This window comes from Chiloscyllium plagiosum, chromosome 3, assembly GCF_004010195.1.
Source record: "Chiloscyllium plagiosum isolate BGI_BamShark_2017 chromosome 3, ASM401019v2, whole genome shotgun sequence".
Lineage (NCBI taxonomy): Eukaryota > Metazoa > Chordata > Chondrichthyes > Orectolobiformes > Hemiscylliidae > Chiloscyllium > Chiloscyllium plagiosum.
In genome coordinates this window covers 132214609-132238414 of record NC_057712.1, presented here as the reverse complement: position 1 = coordinate 132238414, position 23806 = coordinate 132214609, and the positions used below count along the sequence as shown (strand labels likewise).

General features: G+C 42.3%; 1 protein-coding gene across 1 annotated transcript in view; it reads left to right on the top strand.

Moving 5' to 3' along the window:
- The window catches only part of LOC122540179 (dynein axonemal heavy chain 8-like), a 1249383-nt gene that overhangs the window by 560535 nt on the left and 665042 nt on the right, over positions 1 to 23806 (top strand). The window contains exon 26 of the mRNA XM_043675521.1: positions 14685 to 14826. Within this exon, the coding sequence (XP_043531456.1) occupies positions 14685 to 14826 (142 nt within the window). The remainder of the gene's footprint in view (positions 1 to 14684; positions 14827 to 23806) is intronic.

Genomic DNA, 23806 nt, shown 5'->3' with positions numbered 1-23806 from the left:
CCCTCTTGTCAGCCCTTCAACTTACTGTGTTAGGAACCCTCCGTCATACATTGGACAAAAACTGATCCATCCGACGTACTAGAGTTATAGCATTTTCAGTCAATGTTGGGAAAGTTAAAGTCCCTCATAATGACTACTCTGTTCCTTTCATTCCTACCCAGAATCATTTTGCGTATCCTCTTCTCCGCCTCCCTGGAACTCTGTGGAGGCCAATAAAAAACTCTCAACAGTGTGACCTTTCCTCTCCTGTTTCCAGCCCATACTACCTCAGTACACGAGTCCTTGTCAATAGTTCTTTCAGCCACCGTTTTATTGTCCTTGACTAACAAGGCCACACCTACCCCTCTTTTACCACTTTCCCTGTTCTGAATGAAAGACTTAAATCCTGAAACCTGCAATATCCGTTCCTGACCTTGCTCTATCGATGTCTCCGAAATGACCATAACATCAAAGTCCCAGGTATCTATCCATGCTGCAAGCTCACCTACCTTATTTCGGATACTACTGGCATTGAAGTAGACACACTTCAAACTAGCATGCTATCCACAAGCACATTCCTGTGACAATGAAATCTTGTCCATGCCTCCCTACTCTCACCAAGAGATTCTTCATCCTCAAAGGTGTTCAGAAGGCAAGAGAGAGGTGGGGAAAACTGTCCAAACTCAAGGAAAGTATGCAGAACTTGCTCCTGCTGCAGACGATGGGGGTCAATGTCACGGAGGACATCCAGGAGATGAAGGGCCCGCAAGCCTTGTTCTTTGGCTCAGAGACCTCCAAGATAACCTTCCAGTCCAAAGTCCGGTCCATGGAGCAGGACGAGATGTGGTCACATTTCTTCTTCCAGAAGGTGCAAAAGGAGAGCTGCATGCTCAGCAGCTTGAAGGAAGAAGATGGCTCGATAATGTCATCTCAGGCTGACATCATGTGAGTCAACAAATCCTTCTATGCCTGTCTGTATGCATTTAAGCCAACTGACAGTGCAGCTTCCCAGTCATTCCTGTCCTCTATCATGGAGGTCTTAGACTGCAGCACATGGGAGAGGCTAGGCCAGCTGCTATCTCTGGATGAGATGACCAAGGCCCTTGAATCCTTTGAGAAGAATAAAACTCTGGGAGGCGATAGCTTATTAGTCGAGTTCTATTCTGCTCTCTGGGACTTGATCGACCAGGACATGCTAGAAGTGTATGTCAGTATGCTTCTGGCAGGTACCATGAGCAAATCCCTGAGGAAAGGCATCTTCACCCAAGGCATCTTCACCCACATCTACAAGCAGAAGGGGGAAAGGGACAAAATTGGAAATTGGCAACCAACTTCACTATTAAATGTGGACTACAAAATCTTGTTAAAGTTCATTGCCAACCAGGTCAAGCCTGCCCTGGGATCGGTGATTCACCCTGACCAAACCTGTACTGTACCGGGCAGGGAGATCGCTGAGAGTCTTGCACTCCTCAGGGATACGATCGCCAACATGCAGGACAGGGCGTGGACACTTGCCTTATGAGTCTGGATCAAGAGAATGCCTTTGACAGGATATCATACACATACAGGAGAGATATTCAGTCCAAATGGGAGGGAATCTGCAATTGGATCTGACTACCAATATTGTGAGTGCAGTTTCAATCAACAGGTGAGAATCAGAAAGCTTTCCAGTCAGATCTGGAGTCAGGCAGGGCTGCCCACTTTCTCCTGCTTTTTTGTTTGTGTGAAGTAGAGAGCCATTTGCCGACTTCATCAGGAAGGATGCGAGCCTAAGAGGGGTGACTATTCCTGGCATGGGAGCCTACAGGTTAAGACCTCCCTGTACATGGATGGCGTCTCTGTTTTCGCTTGAGTCCGCTGTCAGTGCGCAGATTCATATGCATCTGGGACCAGTTTGAACAGGCCTCAGTAATCAAGGTAAATTGAGGCAAGAGCGAGGCCATGCCCTTTCGAAACTGGGCCGACAATCATCTGTCCCCTTCACTGTCAGGACAGCCACCTGAAGGTTCCAGGTATTTGGTTCAGAGGGGCTGGGGCATGCGCCAAGTCTTGGGAGGAGCATGTCACTAAAGTGAGGCAGAAACTGGACAGATGAGAGCAACAGTTGCTCGCCATCGTGGGAAAACTTATGGTCGTCAGATGCTCTCAGTGTTGTTATACTTGGCGCAGGTCTGGCCTTTTTCCCTGAACCTGTGCTGTCGCAGTCACCAGGGCCATCTTCCACTTCATTTGGAGATCTAAGATGGACCGTGTCCAAATAGGAATGGAAAATAAATGCTGGCCAGCCAGCAACGTCCACATCCCACGAGTGAATTAAATGAAAAAGATGGAAGTTTCCTGAAATTGGCACATTAATTTTATTTTACACTGGATGGAGATGGTGTTTTAGAGATAGTGCTATTAATTAGTAGTCCAGAGGACCAACCCAAAAATCTGAGGCACACAAAAACAGAGTTTGCTGGAGAACATTCACTGGACATGAAACGTTAACTCTGTTTTCTCTCCACAAATTAGAACATAGAACATAGAACAGTACAGCACAGAACAGGCCCTTCAGCCCATGATGTTGTGCCGACCACTGATCCTTTTTTGTGTGACCATAACATGTCCAGGAGTCTCTTAAATGTCCCCAATGACCCTGCCTCCACAACTGCTGCTGGCAACGCATTCCATGCTCTCACAACTCTCTGTGTAAAAAACCGTCCTCTGACATCCCCTCTATACTTTCCTCCAACCAGCTTAAAACTATGACCCCGCGTGTTAGTCATTTCTGTCCTGGGAAATAGTCTCTGGCTATCGACTCTATCTATGCCTCTCATTATCTTGTATACCTCAATTAAGTCCCCTCTTCTCCTCCTTTTCTCCAATGAAAAAAGTCCGAGCTCAGTCAACCTCTCCTCATAAGATAAGCCCTCCAGTCCAGGCAGCATCCTGGTAAACCTCCTCTGAACCCTCTCCAAAGCATCCACATCTTTCTTATATTAGGGCGACCAGAACTGGACGCAGTATTCCAAGTGTGGTCTAACCAAAGTTTTATAGAGCTGCAACAAGATCTCATGACTCTTAAACTCAATCCCCCTGTTAATGAAAGCCAAAACACCATATGCTTTCTTAACAACCCTGTCCACTTGGGTGGCCATTTTAAGGAATCTATGTACCTGCACACCAAGATCCCTCTGTTCCTCCACACTGCCAAGAATCCTATCCTTAATTCTGTACTCAGTTTTCAAATTCGACCTTCCAAAATGCATCACCTTGCATTTATCCAGGTTGAACTTCATCTGCCACTTCTCAGCCCAACTCTGCATCCTGTCAATGTCCCACTGCAGCCTACAACAGCCCTTTATACTGTCAACGACACCTCCAACCTTTGTATCATCTGCAAACTTGCTGACCCATCCTTCAATCCCCTCATCCAAGTCATTAATAAAAATTACAAACAATAGAGGCCCAAGGACAGAGCCCTGTGGAACACCACTCACCACAGACTTCCAAGCAGAATATTTTCCTTTTACTACCATTCGCTGTCTTCTGTTGGCCAGCCAATTCTGTATCCAGACAGCTATGTTCGCCTGAATCCCATTCCTCCTGACCTTCTGAGTAAGCCTACCATGGGGAACCTTAACAAATGCCTTGCTGAAGTCCATATACACCACATCCACAGCTCGACCCTCATCAACCTTTCTAGTCACATCCTCAAAGAACTCGATAAGGTTTGTGAGGCATGACCTGCCCCTCACAAAGCCGTGTTGACTGCATTTAATCAAGCCATGCTCTTCCAGATGGTCATATATCCTATCCCTCAGAATCCTTTCTAACACCTTGCAGATGACAGACGTGAGACTTACTGGTCTGTAATTGCTGGGGATTTCCCTACTTCCTTTCTTGAAGAGAGGAATTACATTTGCCTCTCTCCAGTCCTCAGGTACCACTCCGGTGGAGAGCGAGGATGAAAAGATCTTCGCTAGTGGTGAAGCAATTGCATTTCTCATTTCCCAAAGCAGCCGAGGACAAATCTGGTCCGGGCCTGGCGACTTGTCAATCTTAATATTTGACAACGTTTTCAGCACATCAGCTTCCTCTATCTCTATCCATTTCAGCATGCACACCTGCTCTTCAAAGGTTTCATTCACTACAAAGTTCATTTCTTTCGTAAAGACAGAAGCAAAAAACTCATTTAGGGCTTCCCCTACCTCCTCAGACTCCACACACAAATTCCCTATGCTATCCCTGATTGGCCCTACACTTTCTTTGACCATTCTCTTATTCCTCACATAAGTGTAAAATGCCTTTGTGTTCTCCCTAATCCATTCTGCCAAGCCTTTCTCGTGCCCCCTCCTAGCTCTCCTCAGACCATTTTTAAGCTCCTTCCTTGCCTGCCTGTAATCCTGTAGAGCTGAGCTTGACCCTAGCTTCCTCCACATTACGTAAGCTACCTTCTTCCTTTTGATGAGGAGCTCCACCGCTCTCATCATCCAAGGTTCCTTTATCTTGCCCCTTCTTGCCTGTCTCAGAGGGACATATCAGTTGTGGTCACTATCACCAAAATGCTCTCCCACCACAAGTTCTGATACCTACCCCGGCTCGTTTCCGAGCACTAAGTCTAGAATGGCCTCTCCCCTCGTCGGCCTGTCAACGTACTGAGTTAGGAAACCCTCCTGAACACACCTTACAAAAACAGCTCCATTCAAATCTTCTGCTCGAAGGAGGTTCCAATCAATATTGGGAAAGTTAATGTCACCATTACAACAACCCTACTACGTCCACACTTTTCCAAAATCTGCCGACCTATGCTTTCTTCCATCTCCCTGCTGCTATTGGGGGGCCTGTAGTAAACCCCTAACGAGGTGACTGCTCCCTTGCTGTTCCTAATTTCCACCCATACTGACTCGGTAGGCAGATCTTCCTCGACAATGGAAGCTTCTGTAGCTGTGATACCCTCTCTGATTAGTAGTGCTACACCCACTCCTCTTTTTCCCCCCTCCCTATTCTTTTTAAATGCTCTAAACCCTGGAACATCCAGCAACCATTCCTGCCCCTGAGAAATCCATGGGTCAGTTATGGCACAACATCATAGCATTAGGTACTGATCCATGCTCTAAGTTCGTCACTTTTATTCCTGATGCTCCTTGCGTTAAAGCAAACACACTTTAACTGATACCTTGGTCCTTGCCAGGAAAATCCTTCCCACTAGCTGGTCTACCTCTTGCTCTTGCCTCATCTGCATCAACTCTCATCTCCGGTATACAGCTCAGATTCCCACCCCCCTGCCATACTAGTTTAGACCCTCTCAAGCTACCCAAGCGAACCTTCCACCCAGGACATTGGTCCCCTTCCAGTTCAGATGCAACCCGTCCTTCTTGTACAGGTCCCACCTTCCCCAGAAGGCATCCCAATTATCTACATATCTGAAGCCCTCCCTCCTACACCATCTGCGCAGCCACGTATTAAGCTGCGCCCTCTCCCTGTTCCTCGCCTCGCTATCTCGTGGCACCGGTAGTAAACTAGAGAACACTACTCTGTTCGTCCTGCTTTGCAGCTTCCATCTTAACTCCCTGAAATCACTTTTTCTATCTTCGATCCTTTTCCTGGCTATATCATTAGTGCCAATATGTAACAAGATTTCTGGCTGTTCGCCCTCCCTTTTTAGAACCTTATACACCCGCTCGGAGACATCCCGGACCCTGGCACCAGGGAGGCAACATATCTTCTGGGAATCCCAATCCTGACCACAATATCTCCTGTCGATTCCCCTAACTATCGAGTCCCCTACCAAGAGTACTTTTCTATTCTGCCCCCTTCCCTTCTTTGCCACAGTGTCAGGCTTAATGCCAGAAAACTGACTGCTTTGGCTTTCCTCTGGTAGGTCATTCCCCCCCAGCAGTATCCAAAACGGTATACTTATTGCTGAGGGGAATGTTCACAGGGGATCTCTGCGCTGTCTGACTGTCCCCTTTCCTCCCCCTAACTGTAACCCATTCATCCTTGTCCTGAGCCTTAGGAGTAACCAACTCCCGGTAACTCCTCTCAATTACCCCCTCAGCCTCCCGAATGATCCGTAATTCATCCAGCTCCAGATCCAATTCCCTAACACGGTTTTCAAGGAGCTGGAGTTGGGTGCACTTCCCACAGACGTAGCCAGCGGAGACGTGTGCCATGTCTTCCACCTGCCACATTCTGCAGGAGGAGCAAGCAACTGCCCTAGCAGCCATACCCAACTTATCTGAACACGCACTCAGTACTAAAGTAGAAAGCTTAGTTCAAGTTGCTATAAAATCAATAACAAACTTATATTCAATAGAGGAAGTTTAGAATGAACATTACCTTATTAACTAGGTTAGAGGAGAAGGACGGGTGGGAGACACTACAGTTGCAGAGTCTCGGATTTAGCCGCCTTGCTGATATATATGGTCACTGCTTTCCTTCCCGGCTGCCCCTCTGGTCCTCGTCACTTCCCCCGCTGCTCCCACTCTTTCTGTGAAAGGGAAAACACCACTGTCCGCTACCAGTAAGTAATTTTTAAAAAAACTACCTTACCTTAGCTGCAGTCTTCCGGGTTCGTCTTACCTCCACTGCTGCTCGCACTCAAAATTCTTCAGCAATTTCTACTTTTGTGTGTTTCAGATGTCCATCAACCACAGTTCTTTGTTTTGAGAAAAATCTGGAGATTCGGTTTAAATTCCAACCTGCAGATGGCAGCATTGAAATTCAATTAATAAATCTGGAATATAAGGCTAGTCTCAGTAATAGCCTTCAGGACAATTAGGCATGAAAGAATCCTTTTAGCGCACAAGTGGGCCATTTGGCCTATCAAGTCCACACTTTCGCTCCAAAGAGCATCCCACCCAGAACTAGCCCTCTACTATATCCGTATAACCCCACATTTCCCATGTATAATCTACTTAACCTACACATCTTAAGGCAGTGTGGGCAATTTAGTATGGTCAGTCCACCTAACCTGCTTATCTTTGGATGCTGGGAGGAAACCCAGACAGACACGGGGAGAACTTACAAGCTCCTCACAGACAGTCACCGAAGGCTGGAATCAAACCCAGGTTCCTGGTGCTGTGAGGCAGCAGTGCTAACCACTGAGCTATCATGCCACCTTTTTTTTTAAGCCAGGTGATTGTCTGAAGCCTTGGCCACACAAAAAGCACATAGAGTTTGTCGCCAATGTGAATGGGACTTTTGCTTTCCATATTCAAAACCTGTTAATATTCTAATTATAAGACCATAGGACATAAGAGCAGAAGTTAGGCCATTTAGCTCATTGAATCTGCTCCGCCATTCAATCATAGCTGATAAGTTGCTCATCTCCATTCTCCCGCTTTCTCCTTGTAATCCTTGATCCCCTTGACAATCAAGAACCTATCTATCTTAGTCTTAAATACACTCAATGGCATGGCCATTGTGGCAATATATTCCATAGATTCACCAGTCTTTGGCTGAAGAAGTTTCTCCTTATCTCCATTCTTAAGGTCTTCCCTTTACTCTAAGGTTGTGGCCTCAGGTCCTAGTCTCTCCTAACAATGGAAACTTCTTCCCAACATTCACTCTGTCCAGGCCATACAGTGCTTCTACGTTTCAATGAAATCCCCCAACATCCTTCTCAACTTAATTGAGCATAGTCCCACAGTCCTCAAATGTTCCTCATACGTTGTTTTTCATTCCTGGGACTATTCTCGTCAACCTCTTCTGAACACACTCTAGGACTAGTACATCCTTCCTGAGATATGGGGCCCACATCTGCGCACAATACTCCAAATGTGGCCTGACCAGAGCCTTATATAGACTCAGAAATGCATACATACTTTTATATTCAAGTCCTTTCAAAATAAATGCCATTGTTGCATTTGCCATCATAACTACTGACTCAACCTGCAAGTTTACCTACAGCTAATCCTGAACTTATGAAATTTCTCCTCATTTATAAAATCGTCCATGCCTCTATTCTTCTTACCAAGATGCATGACCTCACACTTTCCCATGTTGTACTCAATCTGCTACATTTTTGCCCACTGTCCTAACCTATCCAAATCGTTCTGCAGTCTCCCCACCTCTTCAATGCTACCTGTCCCTCTACCTATGTTTGTATCATTTGCCAACTTCACCCGAATGCCCTCAGTTCCTTCATCTTGATCATTTATGTATAAAGTGAAAGATTGGGGTCCCAACATTGAGCCTGCAGAGCACCCCTTTCAGCATCTATCATTTTGAGAAGGACCCTTTTATCCCCACTCTCTCCAGACAACCAATCCGTATCCATGCCACCACCTTACCTGTAACAACTTGGCCCATATCTTACTCAGTAGCCTCCTGTACGGCTCCTTGTCAAAGGCCTCCTTGAAGTCCAAGTAGATAACATCCATTGGCTTTTCTCGGTCTAACCTGCTCATTACTTCCACAAAGAATTCTAACAGATTTGTCAGGCATGACCTCTCCTTGATGAAACCATGCTAACTTTGCCCTATTTTACCATGCACTACGAGGTATTCATAAACCTCATCCTTCACAATGGACTCCAGGACCTTACCCATGACCGAGGTTAGGCTAATCAGTCTGTAACTTTCCGTCTTTTGCCTTACTTCCTTTTTAGACAGGGGTGTCATGTTAGCTACTTTCCCTGACAACATCTTTGTAAATCTTTTCTGAACCTTTTCAAGTTTCACAACATCTTTCCGATAGGAAGGAGACCAGAACTGCACGCAATATTCCAACAGTGGCCTGACCAATGTCCTGTTCAGCCGCACATGACCTCCCAACTCCTGTACTCAATACTCTGACCAATAAAGGAAAGCATGCCTTCTTCACTATCCTACTTTCCAGTCCTCTGGGACCCTGCTTGATTCTAGTGATTCTTGAAAGATCACCACTAACTCCTCCACTATCTCTTCAGCTTCTCCCTTAGAACTGGCTCAAAGGTAGAAGACAGAAGGTGGTGGTGGGGGGTTGTTTTTCAGACTGGAGGCCTGTGACCAGTGGAGTGCCACAAGGATCGGTGCTGGGCCCTCTACTTTTTGTCATTTACATAAATGATTTGGATGCGAGCATAAGAGGTACAGTTAGTAAGTTTGCAGATGACACCAAAATTGGAGGTGAAGTGAACAGCAAAGAGGGTTACCTCAGATTACAATAGCATCTGGACCAGATGGGCCAATGGGCTGAGAAGTGGCAGATGGAGTTTAATTCAGATAAATGCAAGGTGCTGCATTTTGGGAAAGTAAATCTTCATGGTAAGGTCCTAGGGAGTGTTGCTGAACAAAGAAACCTTGGAGTGCAGGTTCATAGCTCCTTGAAAGTGGAGTCGCAGGTACATAGGATAGTAAAGAAGGTATGCTTTCCTTTATTGGTCAGAGTATTGAGTACAGGAGTTGGGAGGTCATGTTGCAGCTGTACAGGACATTAGTCAGGCCACTGTTGGAATATTGCGTGCAATTCTGGTCTCCTTCCTATCGGAAAGATGTTGTGAAACTTGAAAGGGTTCAGAAAAGATTTACAAAGATGTTGTCAGGGTTGGAGGGTCTGAGCTACAGGCAGAGGCTGAACAGGCTGGGGCTGTTTTCCCAGGAGCGTCGGAGGCTGAGGGGTGACCTTATAGTGGTTTGCAAAATTGTGAGGGGCATGGATAGGATAGTCTTTTCCCTGGGGTCGGGGAGTCCAGAAAGTAGAGGGCATAGGTTTAGGGTGAGAGGGGAAAGATATAAAAAAGATCTAGGGGCAACGTTTTCACGCAGAAGGTGGTACGTGTATGGAATGAGCTGCCAGAGGATGTGGTGGAGGCTGGTACAACTGCAACATTTAAGAGGCATTTGGATGGGTATATGGATAGGAAGAGTTTGGAGGGATATGGGCCGGGTGCTGGCAAGTGGGACTAGATTGGGTTGGGATATCTGGTCGGCATGGACGGGTTGGATCAAAGGGTCTGTTTCCATGCTGTACATATCTATGACTCTACGACTCTATAACTCTTAGATGTAGTCCATCTGGTCCAGGTTATTTATCCACTTTCAGGCCATTCAGTTTTTCTAGCACCTTCTCTTTGGTGAAGTCCACCATACTCAGCTCTGCCTTCTCACTCACTTGAATCTTTGGGAAATTACTTGTGCCTTCCACTATGAAGACTGACACAAAGTAATTATTCAGTTCTTCTGCTATTTCCTTGTTCCCCACTGCTACCTCTCTCGCGTCTTTTTTTTATTAGATTACTTACAGCGTGGAAGCAGGCCTTTTGGCCCAACAAGTCCACACCGACATGCCGAAGCGCAACCCACCCAGACCCATTCCCCTACATTTACCCCTTCACCTAACACTAGGGGCAATTTAGCATGGCCAATTCTCCTAACCTGCACATTTTTGGATTGTGGGAGGAAACCGGAGCACCCGGCAGAAACCCATGCAGACACAGGGAGAATGTGCAAACTCCACAGAGAGAGTCGCCTGAGGTGGGAATTGAGGCACTGTTAGGCAACAGTGCTAACCACTGGTGCAATGTCCACTTTTGGGCGAAAATGAGGACTCCAGATGCTGAAGATCAGAGTCAAGATTAGAGTGGTGTTGGAAAAGCATAGCAGGTCAGGCAACATCCGAGAAACAGGAAAATCGACGTTTCAGGCAAAAGCCTGATGAAGGGCTTTTGCCCGAAACGTCAACTCCAGGGCAGGCCATATTGGATTTGCTGCTTGGCAATGAAGATCTAGGACACTAATTGCAATGTATTTCAATCTGCTGGGACCTTTCATACCCCAGTTTGTTCAAATTTGTCCAAATCTCAGATGGTGAGCTCCCAAATTAAGCGATAGGTTGAATCCCTCTGTTAATTAAACCAAACATCCAGAAAAGCTCACCTCCACCTCATAATCTGTTAAAATATGAATGACAAAGAATTCCCACATTCACTATTTTAAAAAAAATCATTTTTTTAATCTACAATAGTCTATTAAACAAAATAACTTCACAAATCCAAGCCCCCATATCTCTTAACTGCTTACTATCTGACTCCAACTCTTTAAAAAATATACTGTTCCAATAAAACTGTTATTAAAATTACATTAACTTAATCTCAAAACCACACAGTTTCTGTCTTCTTCTGTGTCTTCACTCTTCTGGCTGCTGATCTCCCTGGTTGTCTTCTTTCTCTTTACTGTGAGTATATTTCACGTGAAAAGGTGTCTTTGATGGAGACTGTTTTCTAATTTCTTTGAGGGCAAGGTGTTAGTTTGACAGTTAGCTCTCCAGTAGTTTCTTCCTTATGGCTTTTGCTCGCTGACCAATTTTCAAAATGTCCGCATTCTTATACTGCCCCCACCCCCTCCCCCCAACATCGATCGTCTCATTGGTTTGATGTTGGCAAAACATTAAATTCAAACTTGATTGGGTTTTAGCATCCTGAGGCATAACAAACTAATTGGTTAAATTAAAATTGTTATCAAAACAGCAACCAAATTGCAGGTATCCAGTTCACTGCCCAATGTTATATATTTTCAATGTTCCAGTACACTTTGGGACTGCCATCTAGTCATATACGTGGGCACTTGTAATCTCTCAGTTCAGAAAAGCATTCTCTTACTTTTGAGGTACAGTATGTACCTTCAACTTCATAGCACTGAATAAAAGTGAACATTTTCACGTTTTGAAGGCTTTCCAGTATCTAGTGGTACCATATTGAATAATGAATAGATGTTAAGCTACATTGGACATTAGAGAAAGAATAGCACTCCCTTACAGAGGTTTGCAAATACTTTTCATCAGTTTGTTCAGATGTATTATGAGATATATCTGCACAGGTGGGAATTTAACCCTGGCATTAATGATGAGTGATAGGGACAATACCAAAATGCCAAGAAAGCCAGATAGCATGTGCATGGCAGTATAGAGGTGTGGAACATAGCTAATGGGACATGCTGAGGAGAATTGCATTAGAAACCTCGCTAGAGCTTACAGAAAGAAACCCTCCATGAAACTGTCCAAAATTAGCCAATTTCTGGTTTCTTTTCAGCCTCAAGTTGAAGCAAAGTTTTATCATATTGGTTCCTGATGAAGTGTTTATGTCTGAAATGTTGATTCTTCTGCTCCTTGGATGCTGCCTGACCTGCTGTGCTTTTCCAACACCACCACAATGTCCACTTTTGCATCTCTTTTGCCCTTTATATATCTGAAGAAACTAAATATGTAAGTTAGCTCGCTGAGTTTGAAGGTTTGTTTTCAGATGTTTTGTCACCACAACTAGGTAACATCATCAGTGAGAGTCTCTGGTGAAGCGCTTGTGGTATGTCCCACCTCTCTATTAAAAGTGTTTGGTTTCTTAATGTGGGTAATGTCATTTCCAGTTCTTTGTTTTCAAGAGAAGGTAGATAGGATCTAAATCAATGTGTTTATTAATGGAGTTCTGCTAAGAATGCCATGCCTGTAAGAATTCTCATGCGTCTTTGTTTCGCCTGTCCTTGGATGTGGTTGTTGGCCCAGTCAAAGCGATGTCTTTCTTTGTCTCTATGTGTAGAAATTAGTGATAGTGGATCATGTCTTTTAGTGGCCAGTTGGTTTTCATGTACCTTGGTGGCATGTTTCCTACTAGTTTGCCGGATGTAGTGCTTTTTACAGTTCTTGCATAATATCTTGTAAATGATATTAGTTTTGCTGGTGGTATCTAATGGATCCTTTAGGTTCATTAGTCGCTGTTTAAGTGTATTCATAGGTTTGTGGGCTACCACGATGCCAAGGGGTCTGAGTAGTCTAATGTCTTGATGCAGCTCCATTTGTGGGTGTTGGGATGATTGCTTCTGAAGTTAAGTATTTGGTCTGTGTTTTCTTGTTTTTCTGTAGACGCTGGTTTGAAGCTCTCCGTTAACTATGTGTTCAACTGTCACCTCTAGGAATGGGAGTCTGTTGCCGTTCTCCTCTTTTGTAAATTTAATGCCTGTCAGGATATTGCTACATCACACTGCAGTACCCAAGAAAACAAAAATCCGAAGAAAAATATCTATAAAAAGTTTTCAAGAAAATATGTCCCAATAAACACAGTCCGCCAATTCCTCAGAAATAAACCCAAACAAGCAGACACAATGCAACCAAAATCTATAGCCACATTACCTTACATCAAAGATACATAAGAAATGACTTCCAGACTACTCAGACTCCTTGTTATCATGGTAGCCCACAAACCTACCAACACACTTATACAGCGACTAATGAACCTAAAGGATCCATTAGATACCACCAGCAAAACTAACATCATTTACAAGATACCATACAAGAACTGTAAAAAAAACACAGACAAGCTAGCAGGAAACATGTCACCAGGATACATGAACACCAACTGGCCTCCAAAAGACACGATCCACTATCACTAGTTTCTATACATACAGATAATAAGGATACCACTTTTGACTGGGACAACACACACATCCTATGATAGGCAAAACAAAGACACGCACGAGAATTCTTAGAGGCATTGTTTCTAACCAGAGCTCCATCAATAAACAAAATACATTGATTTAGATGCTATCTATCTTACCTTGAAAAAAAAACAGAAATGACATTACTCACCTTAAGCAGCCAAGACTTTTTAATAGAGAAACGAGACATACCACCAGCGCTTTACCGGAAACTCTGATGATGTTGCCTCGTCGTAGTGATGAAACGTCTGAAAACAAACCTTCAAGTTCAGCGAGCTAACTTACATAATTTTTATCAACCTGAGCTACAAATCTTCTCAAAAATTGCTAACTAAAGAAACTCTTACAGTCTTTCTCGATATTACTGGCTAGCTTACTCTCATATTTAATCTTCTTTTTCTGATTTCTTTTTTGCTGCCTTCTGTTGATCTTTGTAAACTTCCCAATCCTTTGGTTTCCCATTGCCTTCACCACATTATATGCTTTCTCTTTTATTTAATGCTATCCCTGACTCCCTAGTCAGCCATGGTTGCCTCATCCTCCCTGTACCATAGTTCTTTATCCTCAAGATGAATCGCTGCTGTGTCTCCTGGATTACCTCCAGAAACTCCTGCCTTGCTGTTTCACTGTCTTTCCTGCTCGGCTCCTCTCCCAGTCAGTTCTACCCAGCTCCTCTCTCATGCCTCTGGAAGTGGTTGAAGCGGATACATTAACAACATTTAAAAGGCATTTGGACAAATACATAGATAGGGACGGATTAGAAGGATATGGGCCAAGTGCAGTGCAATGGGTTACCATGGATGGACATTTTGATCGGTGTGGACTAGTTTGGGTCAAAGAGCCTATCTTCATGCTGTCAGACTCTCTAAGCAGTGGCCCTGACACACCAGTATACATGAATATGGGGGTTGATTGGCTTGGATGGCTGGTATGTAATATGGAATGAAGCCACCAGTATTTGTTCAGTTCTCACATTAGCTGAGATCCTCCTTTTTCAACCTTACCCCTCACCTGAGGTGTGCTGTCTCTGAAGGTAAACTGAACACCAATTGTTTATCTAATGAGAGAGTGATCCTGCAGTCCTCTAGGGCGAAACAATTTTACCTATACATGCATTAATAGTATTTATCAGCTTGTTATATTTTGGAAATAATTTTCATTCAGTGGGGTCGTCCTGTAAAATTGTGATATAGACACCATTTTTTGGAATGAATCTAAGTTAAGGTAAATGCTTTTGAAATTCAGTCTTTTTAATGCAAAATTGCAAGTTAACCCTATTTTAACCCTACCACTACATTACCTTTTGTGCTATAGGTTATGGTACCAAATCTGGATGATATTCAGCATGCAATTAACCGGACAATCCAGATGGTTTTGGATGTGAGCCGTAAGGTCCTACATTGGAGGCAATCAAAAAATCACCAAGAGAATGCTGATGATGCACAAAACTTAGAAGGTGCTTGAAAAAAAAGGACATGACTATTGAAATTGGTGATATTTTTCTGTTTAAAAATATTTCATGTTCTTAACATCATTTTTGAAAACACCATGGATTTATCTGCAATGGTTCAAGAAGGCAGCTTCCCAATAACCTCTCGAGCAAAAAGGGATGACTATAAATTCTGGCATACCCACATCCCAAAGCTGAATAAATTGTCATTGTCACATATGTCCTGTGCTTATTAGAAATAAAATTAAATTTTGCAATTTCATAACTCTCCTGATGGAAAATTGGAATATCAAGGTAAAAACTAAACCAAAAATCTCGAATGAAAGATGGAATAAAAGCTAGTCTCAGTAATGATGATCATGAAACCAGTGAACTAGCATAAATACCTATTCTGTTCACAAATGTGCTTCACAGAAAGAGATCTGCTGTCTTGACCCAGTCTGGAAATCTCCAGACCCAGCATAAAGTTTCACTCTTAAATGCCATCTGAAAAGCTTGAGCTACAGAGAAATTAAATCAGAATAAAGCCAGACAAATTACCCAGTATCAACCTAGGTATTAGAAATGATAAAGATTTATCCATGCCAGTGAACTCTCAAAGTCCTTCTATTTCTGCTAAAATGGGAGAACTGCCCCACAAGCTAGTCAAGCAACAGCCAAACAAAGTTATAATGACACCATCAGTAGTGGCACGAGACAAGTAGAAGCAGCTAATTGGGTGAGTATATGTAATACTGTTATTGCTTATAATTGGCAAAGTCTTTATTTTCTGGTATATAGTTTGTAAGGCCTACTGTATAGTCTGCTTTAACAGGTCAAAGGAAGAAAGGCCCTCAAGTAATTGATATTACTTGATTTTTACGAGCCCTTTAAAGGTTTAATCTAAATGGGTAAGTAATGGCAGAAGAGCTCAAAGCAGTGGTTTACTCCTCCTGTTGTACATGGGAAACACCAAAATGGGTCTCCAAATACAGCTTCTGGAACGCTGGTTTCTTAGTTGTAGCTCGAGGGTAAGGTCTCTCCCAGACGCACTAAAACCAGATCCCAAGTACCGACCTCATTAATGGCCAAATAGCTGCTCTCTGTTTAAAAAAATACTGCTCTTCACTGTTGTCAAATCATCTGTAGAATCTTCTGATCAAGAACCAACTTGCAATTAATTTTGAGACCTGACCATACAAACAAATGATAGCTTATTTGTTCTCTCTTCCCTTTTTATACAAACTGTTGTCCAAAGGACTGCTTTAGTTCACAGTTTTCAGTTCACAGCTCCAAACAAATATTGATAAAAGAATGAAACTAAACTAATGAAAAGTCAACAAGGATGATTTCTTAGAGCTTCTTGTTTCTTTTAGTTCAGAATACTTTCTTTGAACAATATATCATGGAGCCAACCAGGGAACAGGCTATGTGGACTTGGTGTTGAGTAATGAAGCAGGTTTATTAATTTACCTCAGATCCAAGATTACTCCCAGTGTCACATTCTAGCAAGTACAGGAATAAGAGGATAGATCAGATGCATGCGTGGCTGGAGAAATGGTGTACCAGGGAGGAGTTTAGATTCTTGAGGATTTGGGACTGTTCCTACGGAAGGTGGGACAAATATCCTTGTGGGGGCTTCTGCTAGTTATGTTGTTGAGGTTTTAAACTAACATAGCAAGGAAATGGGAACTAAGTGTAGGTTTACTATATATACTTGTGTAAAAGTCAAATTCTTCAGACAACATTTTAAGGTTACATTTATGGAGTCGACTATTACATGGATACTACTTTAGAGGGGCTGAAATTCATGCTGCAGTCCCAAAATTAGCAGAAGCGTAATTGATCTCTAAATGAATAAAGAAAAAAACACAACGAATTACAGTAATCACTGGATAAACAAAAATGAATTAATAAACTTTTATTTATACATACAAAAAATGAAACAAAAATATAATGACTTTAAATCACAATTGCATGTTACATCTTCAATTAAACATGTCAAATATAAAGTTCATTAAAATTCTGCAAAATCACACTGTTCAACATCTTCAGCACAAATAAAGCTTGATAATCACCAGGATGAATGATACCATCATAAGCATCTTCTTCATCTTGGCTGTCCGTAGCTAAAAGTAGCACATCTTCTGCTTCTTCTTCATCGATGGCACCCAATAGATAAGCGTCCTCTGTACAGTCCAATGCATTCGAAATTCCATATTTCTTGAATGATTTGAAAATAGTGTCAGGTTTTATTTCCTTTTATGAATCAAAGATCCATTCACAGCTCAGTGGCGGTGATGAAGCTGCCTTCTTTTGTGTATGTTTTTTTCTCCATTACGCATCCAGTTATTCCACTTCATTCTCATCATGTCCTTAAATGGCTTATTGATACCAACATCTATTGGTTACAAAACACTGTGAGTCCACCAGGAATTACAGCCACGTTGGTGTTCTGTGATCAGATTTTATTAACAACATTCTTCACTAGATGTGATCTAAACTGGTTCCAGACGAGCAAACTCTTTTCCTTGCATCATCCACCAGATCGTAAATTCCAAACTTCCTTTATCCATTTTCTACATCCACTTTCATCCATCCAGCTTTTTGGATGCTTATAGGTGACAATTCTTTTGGAAATTTCCTCTGTGGCAATCTCGTAAAAACAGCCATCAGTTTTAACTTGGTGCCATCAGCCATGCAAGAAAGAACTAAAGTAAACCTACTTTTCTTATGTCAGTGGTTCTCACCAATACTGATTTTTCTCCTTTTTGGTTCGCAGTTCAATTCTCTGGCATGTCCACAGTAATAGACGTTTTGTCCATGTTTCCAATGCTTATAACTTGTAGCCTTCCTTCTGCCGATTTTTTATTACAAACTGGTAAAACTATAATATCTGATCTTCTAGTTCATCAGGCAACTTTTGTGCAACCCTAGTTCTCTGCCAAAATACTAAGTCATACCTTCTCATGAACCTTGTGCATCATCCTGCACTTGCCTTAAAACCCGAAATTCCATCTTCTTTGATTTGTTTCGTGTGTGGATTTGGATGCCTTTCTGGACTAACACATGTTCTATTTTGACAATTTTCAAGTACCCACTCAGCAACTTTTTTCTCCAGTTGTGGCCACTTGCTAAATTTCTCTTGTTGGCATGACTTCCAAAGTAGCATTGTCTGAATTGATTTGATATCTTTCTGCAATCTCTCACAAGTTTCTCAAACACAACATTCTCTTCCTGCTATACAGTCTTCTCTGCAACTTCAGTATCTTGCAGTTTAAACACTGATGTATGTTTTTTGTTTTCTCTGGAGGGCATTTTTACAAAAAATGATGTAGAAATTTCAAAACCTCATCTAGGTATATGACTGTATTCTACAAGGTTGGTTCTTACCTGACTCTAGGTGAATGGTGCTGAATTGGTGTGAATTGTATGTCAAATCACATAATAGTATAAAAAACAAAATTCATTTCCTTATCATAACATTTATGTATTGGATAATACCTTGACTTTCAAATGTTGATCTGTTATCTGTGAAGAGCTAGGGTTAACTTTTACATGACACACATGGAAAATTCCAGATTTTTTGGCCAAAAATAAGGGGTCGATTTTTACATGAGATTGACTTTTACTCAAGTATATATGATAAATGGGTCAGATTCAGATCTAGAAAGGGAGGTGGAACGTTAGTGATGTAGTCAGTGATTTGGGAAGATAAAATAAATGAGGATTTATGCTTCCTTGTTATTCTTTACCAAAACCTCAATTTCTCTATTTACCCAGCATTTCCTACACCTACCAGCCTTGTCCTTGACCCTAACAGGAACATATTGTTTCTGGACTCTTGTTATATCATTTTTGAAGGCTTTGCATTTTCCAGCCGTCCCTTTGCCTGCAAACATTCACTCCCAATCAACTTTTAAGAGTTCTTGCCTAATACATCCAATTAGCCTACCTCCAGTTTAGACAGCAGAGATCGAGTGAATCCCTAGAAGAGAATAAAGGCACTAGGAGTATATGTAAGGGGGAAATCAGGAGGGCAAAAAGGAGACGTGTGATAGCTTTGGTAAATAAAGTTCAGGAGAATCTAAAGGAATTCTACAAATACAGTAAGGACAAAAGACTAACTTGGGAGACAATAAGGCCACTTAAAGATTAGCAAGGCAAAATTAGCAATTCCATGTGTGGAACCACAGAAGAGGTACTAAATGAGTATTTTGCAATTGTATTTACTGTAAAAAAGTATCTGGAAAATAGACAACGTAGGGAAATAAGTAGCCACGTCAAGAAAAACCTGATGAGGTTTACTCTGGAACTCTATGGGAAGCTAGGGAAGTGATTGCTGGGCTCCTTGCTGAGATATTTGTATCATCAATAGCCATATGTGAGGTGCTGGAAGACTGGAGGTTGGCTAACGTGGTGCCACTATTTAAGATTCATAAGAAGGCGTGACTTAGTATTTTGGCAGAGAACTAAGATTGCAAAAAAGTTGCCTGCTGAACTAGAAGATCAGGTAAGGAAAAGCCAGAGAACTATAGAATGGTGAGACTGACATCAGTGGTCAGCGAGTTGTTGGAGGGAGTCCTGAGGAACAGGACTTCTATGTATTTGGAAAGGCAAAGACTGATAAGGGGTAGTCAACATGGCTTTGTACATGGGAAACCCTATCTCATGAACTTGGCTGAGTTCTTTAAAGAAATAAAGGGGATTGATGAAAGCAGAGTGATGGATGTGATCTGCATGGACTTCAGTAAGGCGTTCAACAAGGGTCTTCATGGTAGACTGGTTAGCAAGGTTAGATCACGCGGAAAAGAGGGAGAACTCGCCAGTTTGATGCAGAACTGGCTCGAAGGTAGAAGACAGAAATGGGTAGTGGAAGGTTGCTTTTCAGACTCAAGGCCTGTGACTAGTGGTGTGTGTAAAGGATTGGTACTGGGTCTACTGCTTTTATGTAAATAACTTGGATGGGAACATAGGAGGTATAGTTAGTAAGTTTGCAGATGACACCAAAATTGGAGGTGTGGTGGACAGCGAAGAAGGTTACCTCTGAGTACAATGGGATCTTGATTAGATGGACAATGATCCAAGGAGTGGCAGATGGAGTTTAATTTAGATAAATGGGAGATGCTGCATTTTGGAAATGCAAATCAGGTCATGAATTATACACTTAATGGCAAAAGGAGTGTTGCTGAACAAAGAGACCTTGGAGTATAGGTTCATAGTTCCTTGAAAGTGTTGCAGTTAGACAGTATATTTAATAAGGTGTGCTTGCCTTTGTTGATCAGTGCACTGAGTATAAGAATTGGGAGGTCGTGTTGCAACTATACAGGGCATTGGTTAGGCCACTATTAGAAAACTGTGTGTAATTCTGGTCTCCCTGCTATCGGAAGGATGCTGTGAAACTTGAAAGGATTCAAAAAAGATTTACAAGGATGTTGCCAGGGTTGGAGGGTTTGTTGAGGAAGTCTCAACCAGAGTGCGAGGAACCACTAGATGTGTTGCATTTAGAATTGAAGAAGGCATTTAACAAGGTACCTCACAAAGGTTAAGTCATAGGAGGTCTTGATGTTGGTTGTAGTCTATTGGTGTAGTTGGAGAATTGGCAACTGAGTAGGAAAACAGCGAGTGGAAATAAATGGTTATTTTTCAGGCTGGCAACTCATAACCAGTGGAGTTCCACAGGAATCAGTGCTAGGATCATGACTGTTTACAAGATATTAATGACTTGGAGATAAATGAATGAACAATACCCAAATTTGTAGATCATACAAAGTAGGTGGAAAGGTAGGTTGCAGGAGGGATAGAAAGAGTTTGTAGAGAGATATTGATTGGTTAGGAAATTGAGTGAAAAGGTGGCAAATCAAGTATAACATGGGAAAATGTGAACTTCATTTTGGAAGGTAAGCCAAAAGAACAGACCATTATTTAAATGGAGAAAGCTGGAGAAAACTGCAACACAATGGAACCTGGCATTGTGCACAAAATACAGAAATCTCGCACATGGGTGCTGTCGTAATTGTAATGAGGTCAGCCAGGCAGATCTCATAGAGTATGAGTTCCCTGTTTGCAGCTGTTAACCTGGCCCAATCAGGGAGTGCTGGCTGACTAATATAAACAGTGCTTGGCACTTTGACAGCTGGCTCTGAGGAAGCTGGATCAGCATCAATGACTCTCCACATTGAAATAAAGAGTGACTTGGTGGTGGGATTATTGGAATTATCTGTGAAATTATTTCAACAGTATTACAAGGAAAAAAATATACTTGAAGACTCACCACAGTTGTCATTGAGATGGGGTAAGCATTTTTGGCATCATGTCATTATGAGAAACTTGACCATTTCAATCCTGCCATCAAAGACTGGACCCAGTATATGAAAAGAATGCGTTATTCTTTTCTAAAAAACTGACATTGGAACAGATGAAAAGCAACGAGTAATTTGCCTGACAGCTTCTGGATCTGTAGCTTTTTTGGTTATCAGGCACCCAACATTTTCGAAGGCACCAGATACTAAAATCATTCAAAATGTGAGCAAATGCGAGGTCTTGCACTTTGGAAAAAAGAATGCAAGCATGGACTACTTTACAAACGGTGAGAAAATTCATAAAGCCAAAGTACAGAGGGATCTGGGAGTGCTAGTTGAGGATTCTCTAAAGGTAAACATGCAGGTTGAGTCCGTGAATAAGAAAGCGAAAGCAATGTTGTCAAGTATCTCAAGAGGGTTGGAATATAAAAGCACTGTTGTGCTACTGAGACTTTATAAAGCTCTGGTTAGGTCCCATTTGGAGTACTGTGTCCAGTTTTGGTCCCCACACCTCAGGAAGGACATACTGGCACTGGAGCGTGTCCAGCGCAGATTCACACGGATGATCCCTGGAATGGTAGGTCTAACATATAAGGAACAGCTGAGGATCTTGGGATTGTATTCATTGGAGTTTAGAAGATTAAGGGGAGATCTAATAGAAACTTACAAGATAATACATGGCTTGGAGAGGGTGGACGCTAGGAAATTGTTTCCGGTAGGCGAGGAGACTAGGACCCGTGGACACAGCCTTAGAATTAGAGGGGGTAAATTCAGAACAGAAATGTGGAGACATTTCTTCAGCCAGAGAGTGGTGGGCCTGTGGAATTCATTGCCACAGAGTGCAGTGGAGGCTGGGACGCTAAATGTCTTCAAGGCAGAAATTGATAAATTCTTGATGTCACAAGGAATTAAGGGCTACGGGGAGAATGCGGGTAAGTGGAGTTGAAATGCCCATCAGCCATGATTGAATGGCAGAGTGGACTCGATGGGCCAAATGGCCTTACTTCTGCTCCTATGTCTTATGGTCTTAGAACTGGGGGACCACTTAGCCAGACATTTATTTTGATTGATTCAGAGTTGGACGTTGCTAAGCAAATTAATTGTTCCAAGCCAAATGAAGATGGGCTTTCCAGGATGTGCACTCTACTGGATACTGGACTATGAGTTTTCTGACAGAATTCAGGCCTGGTGTGACTGTTTTGCTGTCTCAAATCCATATACCAGCAGGAACTACAGTGGCTTGCCGACCCACATCCTGAAGAAAATGTTAACTATTTGGTTCAGGCATGGCTTTGTTTTTGGGTTTTGCTGTGGGCTGAACTAGCGTCCCTCTGATCAGGATATGAGCTGATTGAGATTGATACTGGTGCAGCTGTATCAGTGATTGCGGAATCAGACTTTAACAATCTGCACTCTAACCCTGAAGTTTGATCTTAGCTAGAATGAGAACCTTTACAGATGAAGAGTATAACTTCAATTCCAGTCTCATATAAGAACAGCTGGTTCAGTTACCACTGACTGTAGTGAAAGGCTTGGGTCCAAGCTTGTTAGGACAAAATTGATTGAGATTGTTATGGGGTAAACCCCTCTGCTTAATTTGAACCAGCAGCACAGAAAAGATTTAGCCCTTGCAGTAATTTGTGAAAATTCGAGAGGCCAAGAATAATTTAAAGTAAAAATTAACAACTTTATTTCTTAAAGTATAATCGAGAATAATTAACTAACAACAATTTATAAGTCATTCCTCTAACCTATCTTTTACTTTCCCCTCTATAATACTATTTCAATAAAATCCTGATTAAGATTTACTGAAAAATTCAAATTTCAAAACCAGCCAACCATCGAATCTTCTCTTTATGTCTTCCTCTGTGGATTTTGTTATGAAGATGTGGGAGTACTGTACCTTGAAGAGAGTTAAAAGCTAGCAGGACTACAAGACCCAGCACCAAGTGTTCTGAACAAGATATGATGTAACATTTGGCCGAACAGCTCAATTAGCTTGTTGCCTGGAAACGAAAAAACAAATTCAAATTAGGCCAATTAGTTTAAATTATACCCCGAAAAATACCAAACTCTAATCAAGTTTGAATTTAGTATATTGACAATCTTAAAAGTCAATGACACAATCCGATGCTTTGGGGGTATAAGACCTGGGAAAATTGAACAGTTAGGAGGAGAACTGTGAAGCCACTAGCATTTACAGATTGCCCGGAAAAATAGCTCTCTTAAAGGTACCTTTATCAATCAGTAACCTGTGAAACTGAAATCCCTCAGAAGAAGAAAAGAAGACGAAAAATATAAGAGAAAATTCGACATCTGGCTGGTTTTGAAAATTTGAATTTTTGGTAAACCTTAATCGTGCGTTTATAGAAGGGAAGGTAAAAGATAGGTGAGAGGAAGGAGTTGTAAATAGTTGTTAGTTAATCGAGGAAGTTGAACAGTTCATCCACTTCACCAACACCTTCCACCCCGACCTCAAATTCACCTGGACAGTCTCAGATTCCTCCCTCCCCTTCCTCGACCTTTCTATTTCTATCTCAGGCGACCGAATCAACACGGACATCTACTACAAACCGACCGACTCCCACAGCTAACTGGACTACACCTCCTCCCATCCTGCCCCCTGTAAAAACGCCATCCCATTCCCCCAATTCCTTCGTCTCCGCCGCATATGCTCCCAGGAGGACCAGTTCCAAAAAAGCACA